Genomic DNA, 25,179 nt, shown 5'->3' with positions numbered 1-25,179 from the left:
CAAAGTCTGCTCTGCCTCCACATTGCCCTGAGCAGCCAACAATTGATAGGCTGACACAGGATGAGTAAAAGTGTCAGCATCCAAGGAAATGTTATCAATTTCATCTTTGTAATGTTGCTGAAATTTTCTTTCCTTTTCAGCATCATCCACAGTCTTTAACTCATTAACAATGGCTGGATTCACCCTTATTTCTCTTGTACCTGCCTTTCTCTCATATTCTCTCTTTTGTTGCATCAGGGTCTCACCCTGGCTCCCCACCCTCACACCCTCACCTTCACATACTAAGGTGGGACTCCTCTCACTCACTTTTGCCAATCCTGAATAAATGGATTGCTGAGATTCACTCTTTTCCTCTCCTTTTGCCTGGGAGCAACCCAGCCTCTCACTCAAAGCACTTTCCTCTCTCAGTCCTAAGAGTGACTGTATTACCACTAAATCTTCTACACTTGAAATAATTGAAGTTTGAAGTTGTGCAGAGACACTCGACGGATAAGTGATATCCATCGGGTGAGTGGTAAAGCTATCCGACGGATAACTGCTGTTAAGCTTATCCGTCGGGATACAATCACTACTCGACGGATTAGCAATATCCATCGAGAGAGTAGAAATGAGTGAGGTGGGAAGATAAACTATTATTGACTCTGTGTTGATTGAAGTTATTTGAGGCACAGATGTCACAATAGTATCTGAAAGAATTGGCAAGTGAGCCAACAAATCATCTAAAAGATGATGCTCACTTGCACTAGATTTTGGCTTCCCCAACAGAGTTAAAGAAGGGGAATCAGGAATTGAAGTGTTTATCATATCCACTTCCAGTGAGTTAGTTGGTGAGTATGGTGTTTCAGTGGCTTCTTGTAATAACTCGAATTTTTGAGACCCTGTAAAATGTTTAATGAATAGTAACCCTGACAGACGGGAAAAACTTTTGAGCCCACACTATATAGTGCATAAGAAAATGAGTTTCGGAATAGATATTACGACTATACGTACCAAATAAGTGTATGTAAACGCTATTAGTTTTCGAAGAAAACGAACTTTGAAAAATGACCGTAATTACGACTTATCAAGGACTACGGGAATCACAATATAATTACGAGATTAAAATCCTACAGATTTATATTCAATTAGGATAAATAAAAATATAAGGAATAGATACGAAAAGAATTACATTGCGAACCATTTACGAATAAGTATTGCGGAGAACGTTTAAGTAACCGAGTGAACGCGTAAACGATTAATTAAACGTAACGCACTAACTAAACCATGGTAAGGAAGTAACCATGGTTACTTCATCAAATAGTGAGCTAACCCTAGGATGACCAAGCTAGCTAGCAAATAGTGTGCTAAGGAGCTAACCTTGTAGTTTAGCTTGTAAGCTAGCAAGCTACAAAGATTTGTCCATGGATTTGGAGACAAGGAATAAACCTAAGCTATCCTAGGAAGAATAAAGATCAACTTGCAAAGATATCAAGTCACCTTCCAAGAAGCAACCTAGAAATCATCCAAGAGAAGCGACCAAGTGCTATAAATACCCCCCCCCCCACCCCCATTTAGCTCCATTCGGCAATTTGAAGAAAAAAGAGGAAATTGCAATTCAAAACTCCAAGCTCTAGTTCTTGTAAAATCCCACAATTATTTCCCAAGCCTCCTAGCAACTAAACTAAGGTAAGAAAAATCTTTCATCTCTTTTTATCAAGGTTTGATGGGTGGAATAAATTCAAGAAACTCACTAGTGAATAGTGTGAATAGTAACCTCTCTTTGGTTTCTTGATTTTAATGGTGGTTTTAGGTTCCAAAAATCATACCAGGCACTTCCAAGCCTACACCATCTTCAAGAACACATCTCAAGCTTTCAAGAAAGGTAAAAATCTTTGGCCTAACTTTATTTAAGGTTCATGTTTAAGATCCATTTAGTGGGTGTTAGTAAACCTAGCTTACTATGTTGTTGATGAAATCTTGATGATTAAGTTAAGTAGATTTAAGGTTGGTTGTTGTTGCCTCAAGAACATGATGTTCTTGAGAGGAGTTTGTGTGTTGATGATGATATGATGATTTTTGGTGGTTGTGTTGATAGTTAAGGCGTAAACGAAACCCCGATCGTAAATGTAACTTCGTTAAAACCAACAAACCGTAACTTTAAGTTTCTGCCGAAAGTCTCGAAGTTGTAAACTGTAGATTCTTGAGAAATAAACATTGTTTAAGATAGACAATGTTATAAGGATCGTTTATGCGCTTGAATCGCTTAATTCCGATTTACGGATCAAAAGTTATGATCGTTTTAGTAAAAGTGTTTTACGCGACAAAAACTGCTACGAATCACGAACTTTGAAAATATAAAGGATAGACTTAAAGTATTCATAAATAATGAAATTTTTACAGAGCGTAACATGTGGAGTTTCCTAACTGTCATAAAAATTTCAAGTGAAAATAATGAATAGTAACCCTGACAGACGGGAAAAACTTTTGAGCCCACACTATATAGTGCATAAGAAAATGAGTTTCGGAATAGATATTACGACTATACGTACCAAATAAGTGTATGTAAACGCTATTAGTTTTCGAAGAAAACGAACTTTGAAAAATGACCGTAATTACGACTTATCAAGGAGTACGGGAATCACAATATAATTACGAGATTCAAATCCTACGGATTTATATTCAATTAGGATAAATAAAAATATAAGGAATAGATACGAAAAGAATTACATTGTGAACCATTTATGAATAAGTATTGCGGAGAACGTTTAAGTAACCGAGCGAACGCGTAAACGATTAATTAAATGTAACGCACTAACTAAACCATGGTAAGGAAGTAACCATGGTTACTTCATCAAATAGTGAGCTAACCCTAGGATGACCAAGCTAGCTAGCAAATAGTGTGCTAAGGAGCTAACCTTGTAGTTTAGCTTGTAAGCTAGCAAGCTACAAAGATTTGTCCATGGATTTGGAGACAAGGAATAAACCTAAGCTATCCTAGGAAGAATAAAGATCAACTTGTAAAGATAGCGTGAAATATAGCGATGTTGTACGATAAGTATATATCGTGAAATGTTATTCCGCTTTAAACGTGATGTGTTATATAAGACCGATGGTCGGTCGTGAATTAAGATAAAACCCGGGAATCGTTCCGGAGATATTATAGGGAGGTTATAAGTCCATAGTGGTACGTTTTAAAGGGACTCATCTTCCACTTACGAAATATTAAAACACCTCGAACTTGTAAAACGATTTCCCAACGAGCATATTCCCTCAACTATATTTTATTGATTCGGATATTAAATATTATATATGTATTCCTTTATTATAGGAGTAGTATACTTCAACATTTATTTATTTCAAACCCGATTAATCATTATAGATTATTAAAACACAAACTAGTTGAGGAATATTATTTAAATAAATCTTTTAAAGAATAACTCATTCGAGGTATGATTAATATCAATTATCATTTAATTATTTATAGACTACTATTTAAGTAATGATTATTTATTAAAGGATGGTTATTGATTGAAAGATCATAGATCCTGATATACCTTCTGATTTAGAAGTATCATTCAAATAATTTCAGATCGTCGGTGAATATTATCCCGACTTATTATTATATTGAATATAGTTTCGAGAAGAAACTTTTCCCCTTATTAATTATCTGTTGACAACGGTCAACACACATCCCTAGTACTTCCTCCGAAATTCTCGGAAGTACGTATATACATATATATACACTTATATTTTAAAAAGATAAACTATCTCTATCAACAAGCAAAACGCTTGGGGAACTTCGATGTGGTTCAAGTTCCCGAGATTGATAGAATTCTGTTGAAGGATAATGGAGGGGTAGACTCTGGTACTACGTGTGCTGGATGGGCTACCAAAGGTACCGCAGGCGAAGGTACTTTGTGTACTCAGGAACTTGTGAAGTATGTGTATACCCGAAAATGGGACACGTAGCCCGAATGCGGCCAGGGTGATACCCGAGAGATGACGGTATTCGTCCTTTTACTAGTAAAGAAGGTTACTTCCGTAGGACGACTGATCATCGTATGCGGTGGCTCCTGTGAGATGTCCAAACTCTTCCGATTGGAATTGATATGCAATACCGTAACCCAAGCCTAGGTGCTGGGATTACTATTAAGGTATTCGCAGGTTATAAAACCCCCTTAAAAGAATTGTTTTCATAAGAAGGTGTGGGACACCAAGAAACCTACTTTTAAATAAAACATATATATAATATATGATGTTATTATACAGTCATTTTTATATTGTACATTATTATGCTTGGCATTATAGCTCACACTTGTTTTCTTAAATTGACACAACACAACAGTGAATCAAGATGCCTGCCATGAGAACCACAGCCAGGAAATGGGTAGGAAATGGTCAGTTGTTCCGTAGATTGTTTGGTGCAGTACCTCAGGTAGTCGGAATAAGCTGGATTAGTTTTCAGTTGTTTATAGTTCGGCTTATTTATGAGTATGGTTTATGTAAGATAAGAAATAAGAAACGTATATTCGGCCGGCGGATTAACCTTACTTAAAGGTCACCCCCGGTAAGACTAATTATATTTGGGTTGTAATAAAATTTCTCTTGTAATGATGGTTCATTTCCAAGATAATAACCTGTAGTGTGTGTGTGTGTTGTGTGGGGTCGTGAAGCGTGAGTATTTACATATTATAGTGTGAGTTGTGTGAGTTTAGATAGCGTGGCTTCCGAGACTCCTGACCCCGGGTTTTCGGGCGCCACACTTCTATTATAAGAGATTTTGGCTGTAACTCCACATTTATTGGAGCCACATCAATCTGAATTTGAGAAGGTGCAGGGACTGTGTCTTTAGCACCAGTTTGCACTATGTGTGTGCCATGTGCATCCCCAGTTGTTTTGGATTTCTTCTTTCTAGTGTAAATTTGGGGTGAGCTTGTGTTCCTAACCCTTTTAGCCTGTGCTCTTGGATGTGAGCTTTGTTCAATAGCCACATCCTTTTAGGAGGATGCAGCTAGAAGTGAGCTTTTGTCCTTTTTAAGCACTGCAGTTTGTTGGGAAACTGCAGTGTGGCTAGGCTGGGATTCACTCAACTCTCCAACCTTATCCTTGGGGTTTCTTTGATGTTCACCCCTTCCTTTACCTAACTGGCCCTCCTTCACACTCCCCTCTTTGGTTTTGGTAGATTTTTCAACTGGTACCTTTTGAGAGATACCAGAGGGGGTTTTCTTTGACTTGGTTTTAGAAATTGTAGTTGATTTGGCAGCTTTGGTAGGCAACTGTTTGGTCATTGTCACAGTTGCCATAGCTATGCCTGAACTCAAAGAAATAGAGGAGATTGGAATAGTTGAGGGTATGGATGAACTTACCTCACTTACCTGAGGTGTCTGCATTACAGGAAAGTAGAACATTGGCACATCCCTATGATGGTCGGCTCTGTTCAAATCTGCAATGATTTTTCTCTCTTGAACCCAACAAGCTAATTTGTTGTTTGGGTTCTCAAGTACAATCTCTTGACAAAGATGGTTAGCCAATATCATGAAATATCTAGCATAATATACATTATTTCCCCTTTTGGCTAACTCACCTAGTTTAAAACCTAACTCATACAAGACAAGTTCACTGAAATTGTAAAATTTATCTGTAAATAGCATGTATAGCATGTTAAGCATGGAAATGTTCACAGAATCAAAATTACTTATTTTTCCAGAGAAAACTTTAGTCACAACATCACACATGAAACTCCATTCCTTCCTAAGACCTAATCTTCTAGTCTCACTTAGCTTATTAGTAGGAAGTGCATAATGCATGGAATTAAGCATATTGATCAAATCAGTGTCATTGTGTGGTGAAGTTATATTATCATCTAGAATCTTGAAACATGCTTTTATCACATCACTATTGATACAGAATTCATTACCTTTGATGGTCAGAGTGATGGTTTTGTCAGTAGAGTTGTAAATTGCAGAAGTCCACATCTCTTTTACAACTTCATAACAGATTGTGGGTGATTCAAGCATGGCAAAACTTAACTTGCAGTTCTTCACGAAGTCCATCATCTTGTGATAGTCTTCTGATTGCTGAATAACCTTGTTGACCAAAGCCGTGAAGTTGTTCTTCTCGTAAATGAACCCAGTCTGAGATATAATCTTTACTACAAGTGACATTGTTAGAAAAGGAAAGCTTGAAGAGAAAGAGGGTTTTTGCTTGAGAGAGAATGAAATAAACGCAGTTGAATTTGAGAATGATAAAAGAAAATGATTAGAATGAAATAAGCTTTTACACTTTACTCAAAAACAACAGATAAAAATAATAAAGAGAAGTAAATTAACCAATAGAAATTGTCTAAAATAGTCGTTAAAAAAAATAAACTGTAAAAATTCCACCCATTATCCGTCGTGTAATGCTTACAAACTGTAAGTATACTCGATGGATAATGTTCAGGGAATTAACAGTTAAGATTTAGACACTTCGATGGATGAGGATAAACTGTTATCCGTCGAGTTTTAAAAGATTCCAGAAAAGTAATTGATTTTTATTTGCACATAGTATATCGACGGATGACTCAACTCGATGGATAATGGTCGTCCGTCGAGATGCAAATTTTGACTTAGCCAAAATTTTACTCAAGACTAAAAGTCAGTTAAATTTCTGGCTACATTTCAACTTGCAAAATAACTTAGATAAATTCAAGAATAATTAAGCATACCTAACTCACTTACCAACCTAGAAAAGGTGGATTCATCCAGTGGCTTGGTAAAAATATCTGCAAGTTGCTTTTCACTTGGAACAAAATATAACTCTATAGTACCATTCATTACATGTTCCCTTATGAAATGGTACTTGATGTCTATATGCTTTGTCCTTGAATGTTGCACTGGTTTTTCAGTGATGGCAACTGCACTTATGTTATCACAGAAAATAGGGATCCTCTCAACTTGCAAACCATATTCTAGCAATTAATTTTTCATCCATAAAATCTGTGCACAGCAACTGCCAGCAGGAATATATTCAGCTTCAGCTGTAGAGGTAGAAACTGAATTTTTCTTTTTACTGAACCAGGACACAAGCTTGTTTCCTAGAAATTGACAAGTTCCTGTTGTGCTTTTTCTGTCAATTCTGCAACCTGCATAGTCTGCATCTGAATAACCAGTTAGATCAAAACCAGAATCTCTAGGATACCAAATGCCAAGTTTTGGTGTTCCCTTGAGATATCTGAAAATTCTCTTAATAGCTATCAAGTGAGACTCTCTAGGATCAGCCTGAAATCTAGCACATAAACATGTAGCAAACATTATATCTGGCCTACTAGCTGTTAAGTACAAAAGTGAGCCAACCATGCCTCTATAGCTTGAAATATCCACAGACTTTTCAATAGTGTTTAATTCAAGCTTAGTGGCAGTGGTCATGGGAGTTTTTGCAGATGTGCAATTTATTAGATCAAACTTCTTTAAAAGATCAAAAATATATTTAGTTTGACTAATGAATATTCCATTACTAACTTGTTTAACTTGTAAACCAAGAAAGTAGGTTAGTTCTCCCATCATGCTCATTTCATACTTACTTTGCATTAGTTTGGCAAACTTTTTACAAAGGTTCTCATCTGTAGAGCCAAAAATAATGTCATCTACATAAATTTGGACAAGTATGCTAGAGCCACTAACATTTCTAAAAAATAAAGTTTTATCTACAGTACCTCTTATGAAGTGATTTTCCAAAAGGAACTTTGATAAAGTGTCATACCAGGCTCTAGGTGCTTGCTTCAGTCCATAAAGTGCTTTCAGTAGATAATAGACATACTCTGGGAAATTTGTATCTTCAAAGCCAGGAGGTTCACTAGCATACACTTCTTCCTCCAAATCCCCATTCAGAAAGGCACTTTTGACATCCATTTGATAGACCTTGAAATTGGCATGGGCTGCATAGGCTAAGAAGATTCTGATGGCTTCAAGTCTTGCAACAGGAGCACAAGTTTCATCAAAATCTATTCCATCTTCCTGGTAATAGCCCTTAGCAACCAATCTGGCTTTGTTCCTTACTGCTATGCCATTTTCATCCATCTTCTTTCTGAATACCCATTTGGTGTCTATTAGATTCTTTCCTTTAGGCTTGGGTACCAGCTTCCAGACTTTATTCCTTTCAAATTGGTTTAGCTCCTCCTGCATAGCTAAAATCCAATCAGGATCCAATAAAGCTTCTTCTACCTTCTTTGGTTCTTCCTTTGACAGAAAGCTGCTGTATAGACATTCTTCCTGAGTTGCTCTTCTTGTTTGAACTCTAGAAGACACATCACCAATAATTAGTTCAAAGGGGTGATCTTTTGTCCATTTCCTTGGTTGAGGGAGATTAGCTCTAGATGAAGAGACCTCAATGTTGTCTTGATGTGTGATTGAGTTTTGATTGCTAGAAACTCCCCCTGAGTTTGTGGATCTTTGATTTGAGAAAGGGGTACTTTCTATGGGTGACCTTCCTTGATTTCCTGCTCCTTTAGATAACCCGACGGATGGTGAATTTTGAGTACCGACGGATGAGTCAGGTTGTCTTCCGACGGATGAAGCATTATGTGACTCGACGGATGTTGAGTTATGTGCTTCATTGGTGGTAGATTTGTCTGCATTATCCTTAGACACTGTTTCTTGATCACTCTCATCATCACTTTCATCACTGACCATCTCAATATTATCGAATTTGAGGCTCTCATGGTAATCTCCATCTTTTAGTCCTTCAATCTTTTTATCATCAAACACAACATGTATAGATTCAACAATAATGTTGGTTCTTAGATTGTAGACTCTATATGCTTTACCAACAGCATATCCAACAAAAATTCCTTCATCTGCTTTAGCATCAAACTTCCCATTTTGATAAGTTTGATTTCTCAGAATATAGCATTTACATCCAAAGATATGAAGAAAGTTTAGAGTTGGCTTCTTGTTCTTGAATAATTGATAAGGTGTCATGCATCTTGCTTGATTAATCAGAGAGATGTTCTGAGTGAAGCATGCAGTGTTTATAGCTTCAGCCCAGAAATATGTTGGTAATTTTGATTCTTCAAGCATTGTCCTTGCAGCTTCAATAAGAGATCTATTCCTTGCTGCTGAAAACTCATGCAAGATCCCATTTCCTTCACAAAATGCTCTCATGACATGGTTCTTGAACTCAGTTCCATTGTCACTCCTGATTCTTCTTAGTTTGAAATCAGGATGATTGTTAACTTGCCTTATGTGATTGATGATTATTTCACTAGCCTCATCTTTAGACTTTAGGAAATATGTCCAAGAGAACTTTGAGAAATCATTTACAATTACTAGGCAAAATCTTTTCTTTGAAATAGACAATACATTGACTGGTCCAAACAGATCCATGTGAAGCAGTTGTAGAGGCTCTTCAATTGCTGAATCAAGTTTCGTCCTGAATGATGCTTTGATCTGCTTCCCTTTTTGGCAGGCATCACACAGTCCATCCTTTGTAAACTCCACTAGAGGAATGCCTCTAACTAGCTCTTTCTTTACCAGCTCATTCATGGTCTTGAAGTTTAAATGGGATAGCTTCTTGTGCCATAGCCAACTTTCATATTGACTTGCTTTGCTGAGAAGACAAGTTACAGATTCTGCTTTGGTTGAGTTGAAGTCAGCTAGGTACACATTTCCTCTTCTCACACCAGTGAGAACCACTTTGTTATTTTGATTGTTAGTCACAACACAGGCTTCTTTGTTGAAGGTTACTGAGTTGCCTTTGTCACAAAGCTGGCTGATACTCAACAGATTGTGTTTGAGACCATCCACTAAGGCAACCTCTTCAATGATGACATTGTCCTTTGAAATCAAGCCATATCCCACAGTATAACCTTTGCTGTCATCTCCAAAAGTAATACTTGGGCCAGCTCTCTCCTTAAACTCTGTGAGCAGGGTAGAATCACCAGTCATGTGTCTTGAACAGCCACTATCCAAGTACCAAAGATTCTTTCTGTTTCCCTGCACACATCAAAATCAAATCAAGTTGATTTTGGTACCCAAGTTTCCTTGGGTCCTGCCTTGTTAGCTTTCTTCTTCTGTTTCTTAGGTCTTATCTTATTTGACTTAGGAATTTCAGATTCATCCTTAGTCAATTGGGTTGTACCTTTGAAACCACTAAATGCAATAGAATTATCATGCATGTTATGGCTAACAGGAAATGGCATGCTTGGTGTAAATATGTTATTCCAGTAAGGCATGCTAAATGGCACTTGAGGCATATTGCATGCAACATAGTATGGATTAGGTGCAAATGGCATATTAGCAAACTGTGTATTCATATTCTGTGTAGGCATAGCATTAATAGGCATGGGAGGCATGGCATTCATGTTAGGAAATTAAGGCTGAACAGACATGGGAGTAGGCATGGCAGATTTGAAATTAACATACAAATGATTTAAACTACAACACTTGACACAGATTTTTCTGGGGGCATATTTATCAGGTGTGTAGTTATTGTGTTTGTTAATCCCTACTTTACCATTCCTATTGTTTTTCTTTTTAGTCTCTGTTTTTACCTCTATCTTCTCAAGTCTATCACTTAACTGTTTGACAGTCATGTGACCAACATTAGCCTTTTTCCCTTTCTTAGCTTGACTTGACTCTACTGAAACAAAGTTCTTGGAAATAGATCCATACTTTTCATTTAGCTTGATTAATTTGGCTTTGCTAATGGTTTTTCTTACAGCCGACGGATGAGGATTTTATCATTCGACGGATAACACTTTTTGTTATCCAACGGATAGTCCTCATCATCCGTTGAGTCTACATCTGTCAGCAACCCATCTACCAAAATAGGTTCTAGTTTCTCCTTATTCTTTGTCCAGGCTTCATCACAAAAAGACTTAATTCCTTGAACCTTGGTGATTTGAGCATGAACATCTCTGGATGTTTTCCATGCTTTAATCACCTCTTGTTCACGATCGAGCTGTTTCTTCAAAATTTCTTCCTTTTTCAAGGACTCAGTTAATTCCTCCTTGGCAATCTTACACTCAATTTTTAATTTCTCAAACTCAACATATTGAGACTCAAGCACATTATTCCTCTCACTTAAAAACAAGTTGTTTTCTTTGATTTTAGCATTTTCTTTAGTGAGAGACTTAAGTGTAACACGCAAATGAGACAATTATGTAGACATGTCATTTAATGCATCATTACACTCAGCTTTAGATAAATGTGCAAGGTTTGTAGTGATTACCTGATTGCTTGAGGAATTTGTCTCTATTTCATCAGACTTGGCCATAAGGGCTATATTGACATAGCTGACATCTTCATCTTCATCCAAACCATCAACTGCCCAGTCATTCTCTTGTGTAATAAAAGCCCTTTCCTTTTGTTTGAGTAGATCAAAGTATTTTTGCTTGTAATCTACAGACTCAAACCTTTTCTTACTGGAATCTGACTTTCTACACTCATTTGCAAAATGCCCTGCCAAGCCACATTAGAAACATTTGAATTTTGACTTATCCACCATGTTTCTATTTGGCTTGGCTGCTCTAAAGTTCTTTTTGAACTTGAGCTTGGAAAATCTTCTAGAAAGGAATGCTAGGTGCTCATCAATGTCCTCCATGTCATCTTGGCTCAATGAATCTTCACTTTCTGCAGCTAGCCCCTTACCCTTGCTTTCACAGACTTTTGAAGTTGATTCCACAGCTTCCATCTTCACTTCTTTCTCCTTTTCCAGATCAGCAACTAGTGCAATGGATCCTCCTTTCTTCTTTCCTCTCTCCATTCTTTCATCCTGCTCTATCTCAAGCTCATAGGTTTTCAGAATGCCATACAGTCTCTCTAAAGTAAACTCCTTATAGTCTTGTGAGTTTCTCAATGAGACTGTCATTGGTTTCCATTCCTTTGGAAGAGATCTGAGAAATTTCAGATTGGAGTCTTTAGTGTGATAGACTCTTCCATGCAACTTAAGAGCATTTAGTAGTTTTTGGAATCTACTAAAAATGTCAGTGAGTGACTCACTTTCTTCATTGTGAAAATGATCATATTGCTGAATCAGGAGCTGCATTTTATTTTGTCTTACTTGCTCAGTACCATCACAAATTATCTGTATTGTGTCCCAAACTTCCTTGGCAGTCTTGCAGTTGATGATGTTATCAAACATGTCTGCATCAACACCATTGAACAGTATGTTCATGGCCTTTTTATCTTTCCTGACTTGTTCAATGTCAGGATCAGACCATTCATGCCTTGGCTTTGGAACAGATGGCTCATTTCCTGTTGCAGCTCTCATTGGAATATGAGGGCCTCTTTCTATGCAGTCCACATAGGCCTCATCTTGAGAGAGCATCTGAAGATGCATCTTTACTTTCCAATGATGGTAATTATCTTTATCAAGAAAAGGAATCTTGACTCTAACATCTTTCTTGTTCATCTTGCTGAATTGTTTTGATCTTTAAACTCTTTGTAGATTAAGATCTTGCTTTGATACCAATTGTTAGTCCCTTAACAATATAGCAAGAATTACAGAAGGGGGGTTGAATGGAATTCTTGAACCTTTTTCTTGAAATAAAAATGTTCAACTCGATTATAGATATATTTGTTTTGATTAGCACAATCCGGAATGTAAACTTAAATGAATCAAAACATAAGTAATTAAAAACAAGAGTCTTTAAAAACTTTCTGGTGGATTTAAACAATTCCACCAGAGATATATATAATATATCGAGAGGACTCTGTGTGCAGAAATGCTCACAGCTGCTCACAAATGAACTATTGAGTTTACAGGAAATGCTAAAGATTCTGCTTACAAAGATTTCTCTATTTTTGTGTTTCTCTCAGTTATCTCAGTTATATTTCTATTTGCTACTCTCTTGGTTTATATAATACCAAGATTACAAAGTCAAAAAAACTGAACAAATATAAAATCTAACAGTCTTAATCTTTGCTACTTTTCGTCCTCTATTACCCAGTTAATGGGCTTCCACAATGTGTTTGTATACAACTCGACGGCTGTGTGTCAGCTTTCACTGTTCAACTGATGTTTGAATTCTTGATATGATCATCCGTCGACTTTCAGATCATCCATCGATGACTTAATTGATCATACGTCGACTGCTATGTTAAACATCCGTTGATAGTCATTTGATCATCCGTCGAAGGCTTTGTTAATCATCCGTCAGTAGCTATTTTGGCACTTGACTTCATTTCACTTATACAGAATTACAAGACATTACTTATGTACAATTAATCAACCTATTCTGCATATCTAGTTAAAGTCAACATGACTTATATGCTACTACAGATTCTATACAAAGGTGCATACATCACTGTGCTACAAACTTATTATTACATAAGCTACTCACTCGATGGATAATAAGTTAATCATCCGTCGGGACTATAATGAGTTATCCGTCAAGACTAAAATTCTTATCCGTCGAGTGCTACATTATTTCACTAAGTAAAATCTACTTAGATGTTTTGTTTAAGTGATCATCAAGTACACAACATATTCACAACAGTTACTTTTACAGATTAAGGGAGGAAAGACTGTAAAAAATTGCTAGACACGGACCTCGGCTTGCACTTCTTTTTCCTCCAACAATGGTTGAGCTGAGCAACAGTTCAGATGTGATAAGGCCACTGGATCCTGAATCACCATGTGACATGCCTTAATATTATTAATAACTAATACTAATCTTTAAGGAGGAGCTTTATTTACTTAATTAGCCAACCCCTTCAAATGAGGTTGTTCCTTTTTATTTATAGGGAGTCCCAACTGGGCAATTTGTTACAAGATGGGCCTCTTGGGCCATTATACTAATGTTACATTGTTTGTTATAACTAAGTCTTCTTTGGGCCTTTCCTCCTTTAGTCCAAGGTCCAACATTTCCCCCCTAGTTTGAGCGATATCTTTAGATTTGCGCTTTACGTATTTTGAACCCCGAAATTAGGATATTAGGGGTAATGTGGAAATACATATAGGAAAGGGATGAAACGGGATAGATAATAAGATGTAAAAAAGAAAATAAAATAAACATAATAAAATAAATGATTATAAGAATAAATGATAGGTGTGTCACGTTTTTTGCTTGCTTAGCTCTTTTTTTAACGTATAAATGCCCATTTTTGTGTTTTGTTTTTCTTTTCTGGGTGGCATTGATTGGAGATTGACTGTTCAGTTTCTCCCCCCTTTATCAAGATTGCAGCGGTTCCCGGAGATTTAATATCCCGTCCTTTTGATTTTGTAATATCCTGTAAGTTCCTTCTCTGCTTTTCTTTATTCTCTTTTTCTTATTGTCATTCCTTCCTAGTCTTGCTGTGTTGTTTTAGTATTTTACTGTCCAATCATTCTTGCACCATGGAGCAGTCAAGTTCTTCGTCATTGCGTACTCTATCTGGTAGTGACCCAGGTAAGAGGCCTTTAGAGGAGGGAGATCAAGAGTCCTCTCTCAACTTGAGTCATTTAGAGATTCCTGATTTGGCCCAAATTAGATGATGATAACTTTTTGAAAGGTGTTCATGTGGGTCCACTTCCTTCGCCCCCTCTGAGTCCACGGACGTCAGAGACTAGGAACCGTATTGTCAAGGAGAGTCTTCGATTGGGTATGGAAGAGTTTGGGGATAAGTCTAGTTTGAATTACTTGAGTCATTATATTACCAAAGACCCGTCATTGAGTCAGTTATAGTCGTATGTAAATCTGTCGAACAGGTATCGATATCGGCTTCCGACGGTTGACGAGCGTGTATGGATAATGCCGGGTTTTGGGATGCATGGGATACCGATGATTCTGTTTCACTTCGGGCTCTGATTGCCTATGCATCCTTTTTTCTTGGCGATGTTCGAGGCAATTGGTTGTGGGGTTAGTCAGTTAACGCCCAACTCTATTTCTCAACTCAGTGGGTTTGTTGCTCTGTGTTGTGACAAAAATCTGGTACCGTCATTTAAGCTCTTTTTGTCAATATACGCGGTTTGCTATCACGGCGGTCAGGTTTATTTTGATTGTCCTTATAAAAGGGTTAAGATTGTTAGTGTGCGGTCTTCCAATTCTGTGTATCACTCTAAGTGGCTATATGTCGGGGGTCCCAATTTTGAGTTTGTGAAGCCTTGTGGGAAAATTAGTCAGCTTACTATCGATTATTTGAATAATCTGGAAAAATGTGAGACGAGTTATTTGACTAAGTTTCATGGGCTGAGGTCGGTGTATACCCATCTGCAACTAAAGGAACTTAGTTTTTTGGAGATGCATAATTATAAGGGGGCCTTTGTTTTAATTGGCTTTTCTCTCTCTCTCTCTCTTTTTCCCTTCGTCTCTCGCTCTTCTTTTCTCTTTTTTTTTATTTCCTACGTTGTTCATCTTTTATTGCCCCTGTCATCCCTTGTGATCTAACTTTTCTATGTTTCTATTTTGTTCAGTGGCCGGTGCTTCTTTAAAGAAAATTCTGATCAGCGGGATTCACAAGGAGATGGATAAGGCGATGTTATTACTTGTGCAGAGGGCATCGAAGAAGGGTGTTGATGTGTCTCAAGCTGGATCGTCGAGGGTCGGTCCATCGGGTGTTGGGCATTCTGTTTCAACTGAGTTGCTAGATGAACAAGGGAATAAGTAGTGGAGGATTCTGGGAGAGTTGTGCAAGAAGCTTATGTGGCTGAATTGAACCCTCATAAAAGGAACCGTCATGAGATGGAGGGGGAGAATGTCGAGGGTGGTGATCCCATGGAGACAGTTGCGACGGGCGGTGGGATCAACAAGTCTATAACTTTGATCGGTAATCGTGCTTTGAGGGCTAATACTGTCAATCCTCGGGTGAGGAAGGAGGCTATTAGGGTTGAAATTCAATCGTCGGAGCGTTGGACTGGGGGCTCTACTGTGCCCTTAAGGACTTTTAAGTTGTTTAATCTCCCTTAGGACTCTGTTTCCTATACTGGTCGACGCCACGATGAGCTTGTTGATAGATGTAAAAGCAGAGTTGGTCGGGTATGAACTTTATATATTGCGTGTAAATTTTTTTGTGTTTGTCTGTTCTTGCTCCTATTTTAACCCATGTTTCGTGCTTTTTTCTGCAGTTTTTATCTGATTTTATGCACGTGTTGGAAGATTACAAGGATGACGAGGGTAGTCAAGCTCAGACCCGGTTAGAAGCCGAGATGTCGGCCCTCAAGACTAAGAAAAGGAGGTTAGGTTCGAGTTGTATGGATTTGGGAAGGAGGGTTAGTGATTTGGCTGGGACTAATTCTACTCTGTCAAATCGTGTTGGGGAGCTGGAGTTGTCCGAGCAGTCGATGGGTAGAAAGATATCGGAGCTCGAGGGAAAGCTTCGTGATGCTGAGAAGGAACGTGATAGTATGAAAGAGAAGTGCGAAGGTTTAGAGTGCCAGGTTGATGGTATGAATGAATCGTATAAGTTGATTGTTGAAGAAAATACTTCACTGAAGGAGGATGTTCAGAAAGGGGTGGAGGATATCGCAACTGCTCTTGGAGATGGCTATGGACGTTGTGTCACACGGATGTAGGTTGCGGGTTTTGACATCGCGGGGCATACCTTCGAGGATTACATTCATGACCTCGCGACTTCTCAGTCTGGTGATCCGACGGAGAATCCTTGAAGGCGGGGAATTCCCCGTGATTGTGTAAAAGTCTTAATTTTATGCTATTATCCTTTGGATTATGATGTTCCTCGTTGATCATACTTTGGTTGTTATGTTCTTATTGATAATATTATATGTGATGTGCTTAGAGAGGTCTTTCGGCCTCAGACATTTAAAATGCTTATTTTAATCCTACAGATTTTTAGCCGACTTTGTTATGTTGTCGTTGTATTGCAAGTCGAAGTGTCTGTTATTTAGAAATGTTTTTCGCGGTGGTGCACTTGTTGAAATTGGCTTGGTTACTTCTTGTCTTACGGGGATGCTATTTATTATTTTATTTTATTTTTATAGATAAATTTAAGTTTTTCCATATGCATTTTTGTCTCTTTGTGACTGTTCACTTTTCTTCTTTTTATCTTATTTTGAAAAATCTGAGTTGTAATAGTTAGGCTGCGTTCCTTTCGTAGTGGTGAGAGATATTTGTTTCATTTGACAGATGGTATAACGCTAAGTTTTTTGTGTGATTGAATTTGCAAAAGGTAAAGTAGACTAGAAATATGAGACTTGATGTTTTCTTAAAATATTTTAAAAAATTTCATTGTCGAAACTTAAGCATCCCTCGACCGGGATCTCATAACGATCCTCATTGCATCGAGGGTTGGTTTTTGGTATGGCAGTTGTAGCCTTAGGATTTCAAACATTACAAATAAAAGTAGATTACTGATAGAATTTCTTGAGGTGAATGTCGTTCCAGGCGTTTTTGATAGGTTGACCATCAAGGTGCGAGAGCTCATAAGTCCCTGTGCTAACAACCTTCGACACCCGTACGGGCCTTCCCACATCGGCTTAAGCTTTCCCGAAACAGTGGGATGCGATGCAGCGGAATCTCGAAGGATGAGGTCACCAACCCTGAAGTTCTTGGTTTTGACTTCCTTGTTGAAGTATTTTACAGTCTTCTCCTGCTGTGCGATCATGCGGAGTCGAGTGCCCTCTCTTGTTTCTTTGATAAAAATCGTTATGAAAGCGCAAGCCCTCGAGTGTGAGAGAAGGGTTGAATACTTCGACTCGTGGGGAAATTAGGCTTATCTCGACGGGTAAGACGGCAACGACGCAATATGCGAGGCGGAATGGAATTTCGCATGTTGCACTCTGGGGTGTCATTTTGAAGGACCATAGGACATTTGGAAGTTCATCAACCCAGCAACGGGGGATTTCTTCAATTCTTTTCTTTAGTCCTTGTAAGATGGTTCTGTTTGTTACCTCTACGAGCCCATTGGCCTGTGGGTAAGCAACTGAGGCCTTGATGTGCTAGATTTTTAACTCCTCTAAAGCTTTCTCAAACTGTGCTCCCATAAATTGTGTTCCATTATCGGAAACTAAAATCCTTCGGATTCTGAAGTGGAATAGATAATACACCATAAAAAACTCAATCATCTCTTTCTCTCTGATCTTGGAAAGGGGCTTTGCCTTAACCCACCGCGACCACGATGTATTGGCGCTGGTTTTTGGACCTTGGAAAGGGCCCTACAATATCTATTCCCTCCTGGAAAAAGGGGCAAGGAGCAAGTATCGAATTTAGCTCAGTCGTGAGTCGATGGCTTACATTCCCATGTAACGGACAAGCTTGGCATTTTCTAACATATTCCTCGCAATCTTTACGGATTGTGGGCCAGTACAGTGCCTTTCTGATGATTTTAAGGGCCAAGTTCTTCCCTCCTAGGTGTTCACCACAGATTCCAGTGTGTACCTCGACCATCGCTTAATGGACTTCCTCCGAGGTCAAGAAAAGGAGCAGTGATTCAGATTAAGCGCGTCGATATAACGACGAACCGATAACACAATAGTTTATTGCCTTAAACATTAGTGTCGAGACTCGTTCTTTCCCTCGAGAAGTTTGTTATCGATGATATAATCAAGGAATGGCTTTCGTCAGTCGTGGTTATTATGGATCTGATTAACAGATAACTCATCGATGGCAGGGGATGTTAAGACGTCGACATATATTGGGTCGAGATTAATAGGCAGATTGGAGGAAGCTAATTTGGCAAGGGAATCTGCCCACTGGTTTTCTTCCCTGTCAATATTTGAGAGTCTCCATGAAGGGAATTTCTTAAGTAGCTCTTGTTTTCGTGCAAGGTACTGAGCCATTCTCTCATTGTGTGCCTTGAACTCCCCACTTATTTGCTTAAAGACTAGTTGTGAATCTCCGAATATGTCAATAATCTCGGCCACGAGGTCCGCTACCAGTTTTAATCCTGCGATAAGTGCCTCATATTCTGCTACGTTGTTTGTAGCTGGGAATTCAAATTTTAAGGCTTGCTGGATCTTGAATCCTTTTGGGCTAATTAAGATGATTCCCGCGCGGATCCGTCGACAAACAACAACCATGGTCTTAAATGATTTTCGTCGGGGTTTTGAGCTTTGGCTTTGAATTGACATTCGGCAATAAAATCCGAAAGGACTTGAGCTTTGATCACAGTTCGAGGTTTATACTCGATGTAGAATTGACTTAGCTCGATGGTCCATGCAGCGAGTCCACCCGTCATGTCGGGCTTGTGTAGGAACCTCTTCAGAGGTTGATTCGTGAGTACCTGAATTTTCCTCGCTTGGAAATAGTGTCGTAATTTTCGGCGGGAGATCACTAGGGCATAGACTAGCTTCTCTACCTGTGGATATCTAACCTCCGCATCCAGAAGTGAGTGACTAATATAGTACACCGAGATTTCTTTTCCATCATCGACCCGAACTAGTACTGCCGCGACTGTTTCATCGGAGGCTGAGAGATGTACCAGCAACGGCTCACCTGGTAATGGCCGAGTGAGGATGGGTGGATTTGTTAGGAATGCTTTTAACTCAGAGAAGTTCTTTTCACATTCATCGTTCCATTCGAAGTGCGAGGATTTGGAAGCTTTTTTCATTGCTGAGAAAAAGGGGAGGCATCTTTTTGACGACTGGGGAATAAACCTTCGGAGTGCAGCGATACAACCAGTTAGTTTTTGTAAATCCTTAACAGATTTTGGTTTCTCCATTTCCAAGATTGCTTTTGTTTGAGATGGATCTGCTTCGATACCTCTTTGGGTAACTAAAAAACCAAGGAATTTCCTCGCGATAAGACCGAACGAACACTTGGATGGGTTTAACCGCATATTGTTTTTTCTCGCGTTTTCAAATATTTCGCGAAGGTTGGACGCATGGTCGGAGGAAAGCCTCAATTTTGTAATCATGTCATCGACATATATCAGCATATTTCTCCAGATTTGTGAGGCAAATATTTTATCCATCATCTGTTGAAAAGTGGCCCCCGCATTAATTAAACCGAAAGGCATCACTCGGTAGCCGAAGACTCCCCAGTGTGTGATGAATGCAGTCTGCTGCCAATCTTGGGAGTCCATTTTAATCTGGTTGTACCCTGAAAAGGCATCCATAAAATAGAGGAGTTCATTTCCCACTGTCGCATCAATGAGTTTGTCGATGATTGGTAGTGGGTAAAAGTCTTTAGGGCAAGCCTTATTCACATCCGTGTAATCAATACACATTCTCCATTTCCCGTTACTTTTCTTGACCAAGACTACATTCGAGATCCATGTGGGGAATTGTATCGGTTCAATAAAACCGGATTCGAGTAACCTGTCAATCTCTTGGTCGATGGCTGCTCTTTTCTCGGCAGAGAATTTTCGGTGTTTCTGCCTTACTAGCCTAATGCCTTTGATGATGTGTAAAGAGTGTCGAGCGACAACCTCCGGGATTCTAGGCATGTCTTTGGGATCCCAGGAGAAAATGTCAGAGTACTAACGAATAAGGCCCGTGATATATTTCTTTAATAGCTCAGGGAGATTTTTGCCAATTCTTGTAGTTTTCTCAGAGTTTCCTTCAAATACTTCAATTTCTTCGGTTTCTTCGACAAGAGAGCAAAAGTTGCTGGTGGGCGGATCAATCAGGGCTTTGGCGTCGATGTCGAGCACTTGATTGACTTCAAACTCCTCATCTGCCTTTTTCTGGGAGATACTGTGGTTAAGTAGCACTATCTTGTTGTTGCCTGGTCACCGGTCATTTCTCCTACACCAAAGTCTGTGGGGAATTTCATTTTCAAATGGGAGATGGAAGTAATAGCTCGGAGTGCAGTGATCGTTGTTCGCCCCAATATTGTGTTGAAACTAGAGGAGGCATTAATCACATAAAACTTGACCATCTTCCAAATTTGACACGGTGGAGAACCAAAAAGTACCGGCATATCGATAGTTCCTACCACATGAACTTCGTTCCCTGTGAAACCATACAAAGGCGTTCGAGAGTTCTCAAGTCTTCGATCCCCGATGTCCATTCGGGAGAAAGCATGATGATATAAGACGTAGACGGAGCTACCATTGTCAACTAGCATTTTCTTAACTGTGTTATTTCCCACACGCGTGGTAATGACAAGGGCGTCCTGGTAACCTTCGATGAGATCGGGATGGTAGTCATCATCGGAAAAAGAGATGACCAGGGAGGGATTCGCTCGAGGGCGTTTAGCTGTCGAGGAATTGACATTAAAAACTTCTCGAGCATCAAGCTTGCGAGAGTTGTGAGAGAGGCCCCCGGCGGCTATACCGCCAAAGATGACATCGATGACCCGGTCTTCCTCATTTCGATGGTGGCGTCTGGGCGCATGATCTTGTTACACATAGTGGACAAGCTGTCCCCAGTGAATCTTTCCTTCAATGAGGTTGCTGAGTTGAAAGAATTGTTTTGTTGTATGGCCGGTGTCTTCTTGATAATCATAATATCTGGAGCTTGACGGTCTTCCCGGTTTCATGGGTCTCGGAGGACGGTAATCTGGTTCTGTTTTTAATATCGCTAAAATTGTCGCCTTCTCGGCGTTGAGTGTAGTAAATTCTTTCTCAGGTCGATTACAGGGCTGCCAATCCCTTTCTCTTCTATCCCTCGGGGGGTGGTCAACTGTACGCGATGGTGGTGATTGGGACGTTCTCGGCGCCTTTCGCACGTGGGAGATCGCGGACTATAGCTACAGTTTTTGGCCTTTTCTCAAAAATTTCTTCTAGGAGTAGCCCGTGTCTAGATTTATCAATGCCCACTGTTAGGAAATTAACAGCCATCTGCTCTATCAAATCTGGAATTCCCGCTATCTCTTCTCTAAACCGAGTTAAGAAACTTCGGAGGCTCTCACTGGAACGTTGGTGCATTGTCATCAAGGACGCTGTGACTTTGATTCCTTTGTAGTTACTGGAGAATCGAGCTTGGAACTTGCTGTTTAGAGTTGTCCATGAGTCGATTGACCGAGGGGGTAGATTTATGTACCATCGAAGGGCTATGCATTGGAGGCAAGTGGAGAAAAACTGACATCGAGCAATCTCTGAGTGGTCGAAGAAGGCCATATGGCCATCAAAATTGTTAAGAAATGCTAACGGGTCAGAAGATCCATCAAAATGATCGAGCCAGGAGTTTTCAACGTCCTGTCGATGCATGTTTTCTCGAGAACCAACGATAGGGGACTCTCGGAAAAAGTTTCGAATCTCGACTGATTGCGCATTATGGTACGCATATGAGCTATTTCCTCCTGTATTATAGCAAATTCCTCATTGGAGATGGATTCTGTGGATTCGGTTCGCTGAGAGACATCAGTAGATGATATTGTGCGCTGTCGACGCTCGCGCGGCTGTGAGTATGTTGACTCTGATGGTTCATATTCATATTCGGTGTCCTTATATTCATCGTAGAGTTCATCGTCTTGTCCCTGGTTCTGAATAGACGCTTGCTGGAGCTCTCGGCGGAGACGATGAATTTCACGCTGCCGCTCAAGCTTGGCTTGGAGCATTCGAGTCTCACGTTCTAAAAGCTCAAGCTCTTCATCTGAATAAGGCAGATTTTCCGGGTCCTCCTTGTCTTGAGCTTTTAACCTTTCCCTCTTTTCAAGGTGAAGTCGCATGTCACTTGAAAGAACCTTTTTGCCTCTGTATGTCTGGATCCTTAAACGCTGATCTGATTTAAACTTCCTCTTCTTGTCCTATTGATCTGTATTTGTTAAATTCGCCGGCTGATCATGGGAAGCTTCCTCTGGTGGAGGAAATAAACATTTCAGCTTCAATATCGATTGTTTGGGCGGTTCTTGACCGCCGTGGGTCGAGGGGTCAGCGGCGATTTCTGCCGTCAACTCCTTTACCTGAGTTGGTCCGGCTGTTCCCGGATCAATTTCTTTCACAATCATATCTCGATTGGATCTGTAGAGTAAGGATCCTTCTAGCGCCAAATGGTATGCCTTAATATTATTAATAACTAAGACTAATCTTTAAGGAGGAGCTTTCTTTACTTAATTAGCCAACCCCTTCAAATGAGGTTGTTCTTTTTTATTTATAGGGAGTCCCAACTGGGCTATTTGTTACAAGATGGGCCTTTTGGGCCGTTATACTAATGTTACATAGTTTGTTATAACTAAGTCTTCTTTGGGTCTTTCCTCCTTTAGTCCAAGGTCTAACACCATGAATGATATAGAATACAAGTTTATTTTATGTCAAAAATTAGAAGATAGGTGTGGGGATGAAAGCACTAACCAATTACAGTTCTACTTAAAAGTGTGTTAGTAATGTGCTAACACTCGATACTTTTCTAATTACATTAAGAAACACAGGACAAGGTATATGGTTTGTGTGTTGATTTTCTCTTGGGAATTTTGAACCTTTAAACTTTGGCGTAATACCTTGCATTACACGGTAAAAGTTCTTATTAGCTAGCTAGTGTCCACTTGTTATCGACTAAGCCGTGGGTCGTAGCGCATGAAAACAGCCTCTTTATTCAAACAAAGGGACGATGTGCATGGGTTCCTCATGATCTTGCCTATGTGGGAACTTGGACAATGTACAAAAATGAATTGTAAATTAAAGTGGAGTTTAATATACTTTGTGTCTAACAGTACAGATGACGAATAGTGGGATTGTGAATATTTGCTCGGTTTCGCGCTAATCTTGTTTTTTACTAGATTTAATCAATTAGTATAATTGGATGTTTATAACTGAGTGACCAGAAGTGAAGGACTACGAGATGTAACTTCTTTGGAAACTTATAAGTTTATATATTAGCAATTCTCATAAATATCCAGCGAACGTCCATTTCATCATTATGGATTGAACGAGAATGGAGCCGGGGTGAGAGAGCTATCCCGTCCCGTCACATTTGTTACTTCGTAAAACTGCAGCACTAGTAGCTTGGATGTGAAATGTTGACTTTGATAAGAAATTAAATTGTCAAGATTTACCGTCACATAGCACCCAGTAACAGATGAATCATTGGCGCTCGCTTTGTGTGTAATATAATCACACATCCGTAACTGTTGTCAATTTGTATCATACAAAATCTTGATAATTTTATTATTGTATCTAGCATATATATATATATGAATATGACAAATATGTTTGACCTGATGAGAGCAAAATGACAAGAGGTGAAGTAATCAAAAGGGGTGAGAATCCTATCTCAAACCGAAAGTAATATTTGACGTTCTATAATATTCATATATCATTTTTACATATACTTGTTTGCACATTTTTACATATATTAAGAAATAATTTATCCATTATTGTTTAGTGATTGACCTAAATCAACGTGTTGGACCTTGGGCTTAAAGAAAACAAAGCCCAAAAAGACTTAGGATAGCAAATAATGTAACAATTAGTATAATGGCTCAAGAGGCCCATTTTTAAGGAAAAGCCCCTTTGGGACTACTTATAAATACAAAGGACCAATCTTATTTGAAGATGTTGGCTAATTGAGTAAAAAAAACACCTCCTTATAGATTAGTCTTAGTTATTAATTATATTAAGGCATATCATTTGGCGCTAGAAGGAGTTTTACTCTACAGATCCAACTGAGTTATGATCGTGGAAGAAATTGATCCGGGAACAGCCGGACCCACTTAGGTAAAGGAGTTGACGGCAGAAATCGCCGCCGACCCCACGAGTTACGGTGGTCAAGAACCGCCCAAACAATCAACGCTGAAGCCAAAATGTTTATTTCCCCCACCGGAGGAGGCTTCCCATGATCAACCGGCAAACTTAACAAATGCAGATCAAAGAGACAAGAAGAGAAAGTTCAAATCAGATCAGCGTTTAAGGATCCAAACATCCAAAGGCCAGAAGGTACTTTCAAGTGGCATGCGACTCCACCTCAAAAAGATAGAAAGGTTAAAAGCTCAAAACAAGGAGGACCTAGAAGATCTGCCTTACTCAGATGAAGAGCTTGAGCTCCTAGAATGTGAAACTCGAATGCTCCAAGCCAAGCTCGAGCGACAGCGTGAAATTCATCATCTCCGCCGAGAGCTCCAGCAAACGTCAATTCAAAACCAGGGGCAAGACGATGAACTCTACGACGAAGATGAGGACACTGAATATGAATATGAACCATCAGTAGAGTCAACATACTCACAACCGTGCGAGCATCGACAGTGCACAGTATCGTCTGCCGATATCTCTCAGCGAACCGAATCCACAGAATCCATCTCTCACGAAGAATTTGCCAAAATGCAAGAGAAAATAGCGCAGATGCGTAATCTAATGCGCAATCAGTCAGGGTTTGAAACTGTCACCGAGAGTCCCTTATCGTTGGTTCTCGAGAAAGCACGCATCGACAGGACGTTGAAAACTCCTGCTCTCGATCATTTTGACGGAT

At 39.3% G+C, this 25,179-nt stretch overlaps 1 protein-coding gene across 1 annotated transcript; it reads right to left on the bottom strand.

The window, feature by feature from the left end:
* Positions 1-20,545: 20,545 nt before the first annotated feature.
* On the bottom strand, positions 20,546-21,896 carry LOC141690764 (uncharacterized). The gene is made up of 2 exons (XM_074495536.1): positions 21,466-21,896; positions 20,546-21,161 (listed from the first exon to the last, which is right to left on the bottom strand). The coding sequence occupies exons 1-2, from the start codon at positions 21,894-21,896 to the stop codon at positions 20,546-20,548; spliced, it is 1,047 nt and encodes a 348-aa protein (XP_074351637.1).
* Positions 21,897-25,179: the final 3,283 nt, after the last annotated feature.

The sequence above is a fragment of the Apium graveolens genome, chromosome 10 (assembly GCF_009905375.1).
Source record: "Apium graveolens cultivar Ventura chromosome 10, ASM990537v1, whole genome shotgun sequence".
NCBI classification, from domain to species: Eukaryota; Viridiplantae; Streptophyta; class Magnoliopsida; order Apiales; family Apiaceae; genus Apium; species Apium graveolens.
The sequence above is the reverse complement of the archived record's forward strand: the minus strand, read 5'-3'. Positions and strand labels throughout refer to the sequence as shown.

Excerpts from the sequence above, each read along its gene's own strand:
- LOC141690764 (XM_074495536.1), bottom strand. The coding sequence starts at position 21,896 with ATGGCCTTCTTCGACCACTCAGAGATTGCTCGATGTCAGTTTTTCTCC. Across the intron at positions 21,162-21,465 it reads GTCCCAATCACCACCATCGC|ACGCCACCATCGAAATGAGG; the intron begins GTACAGTTGACC and ends TCATGCGCCCAG.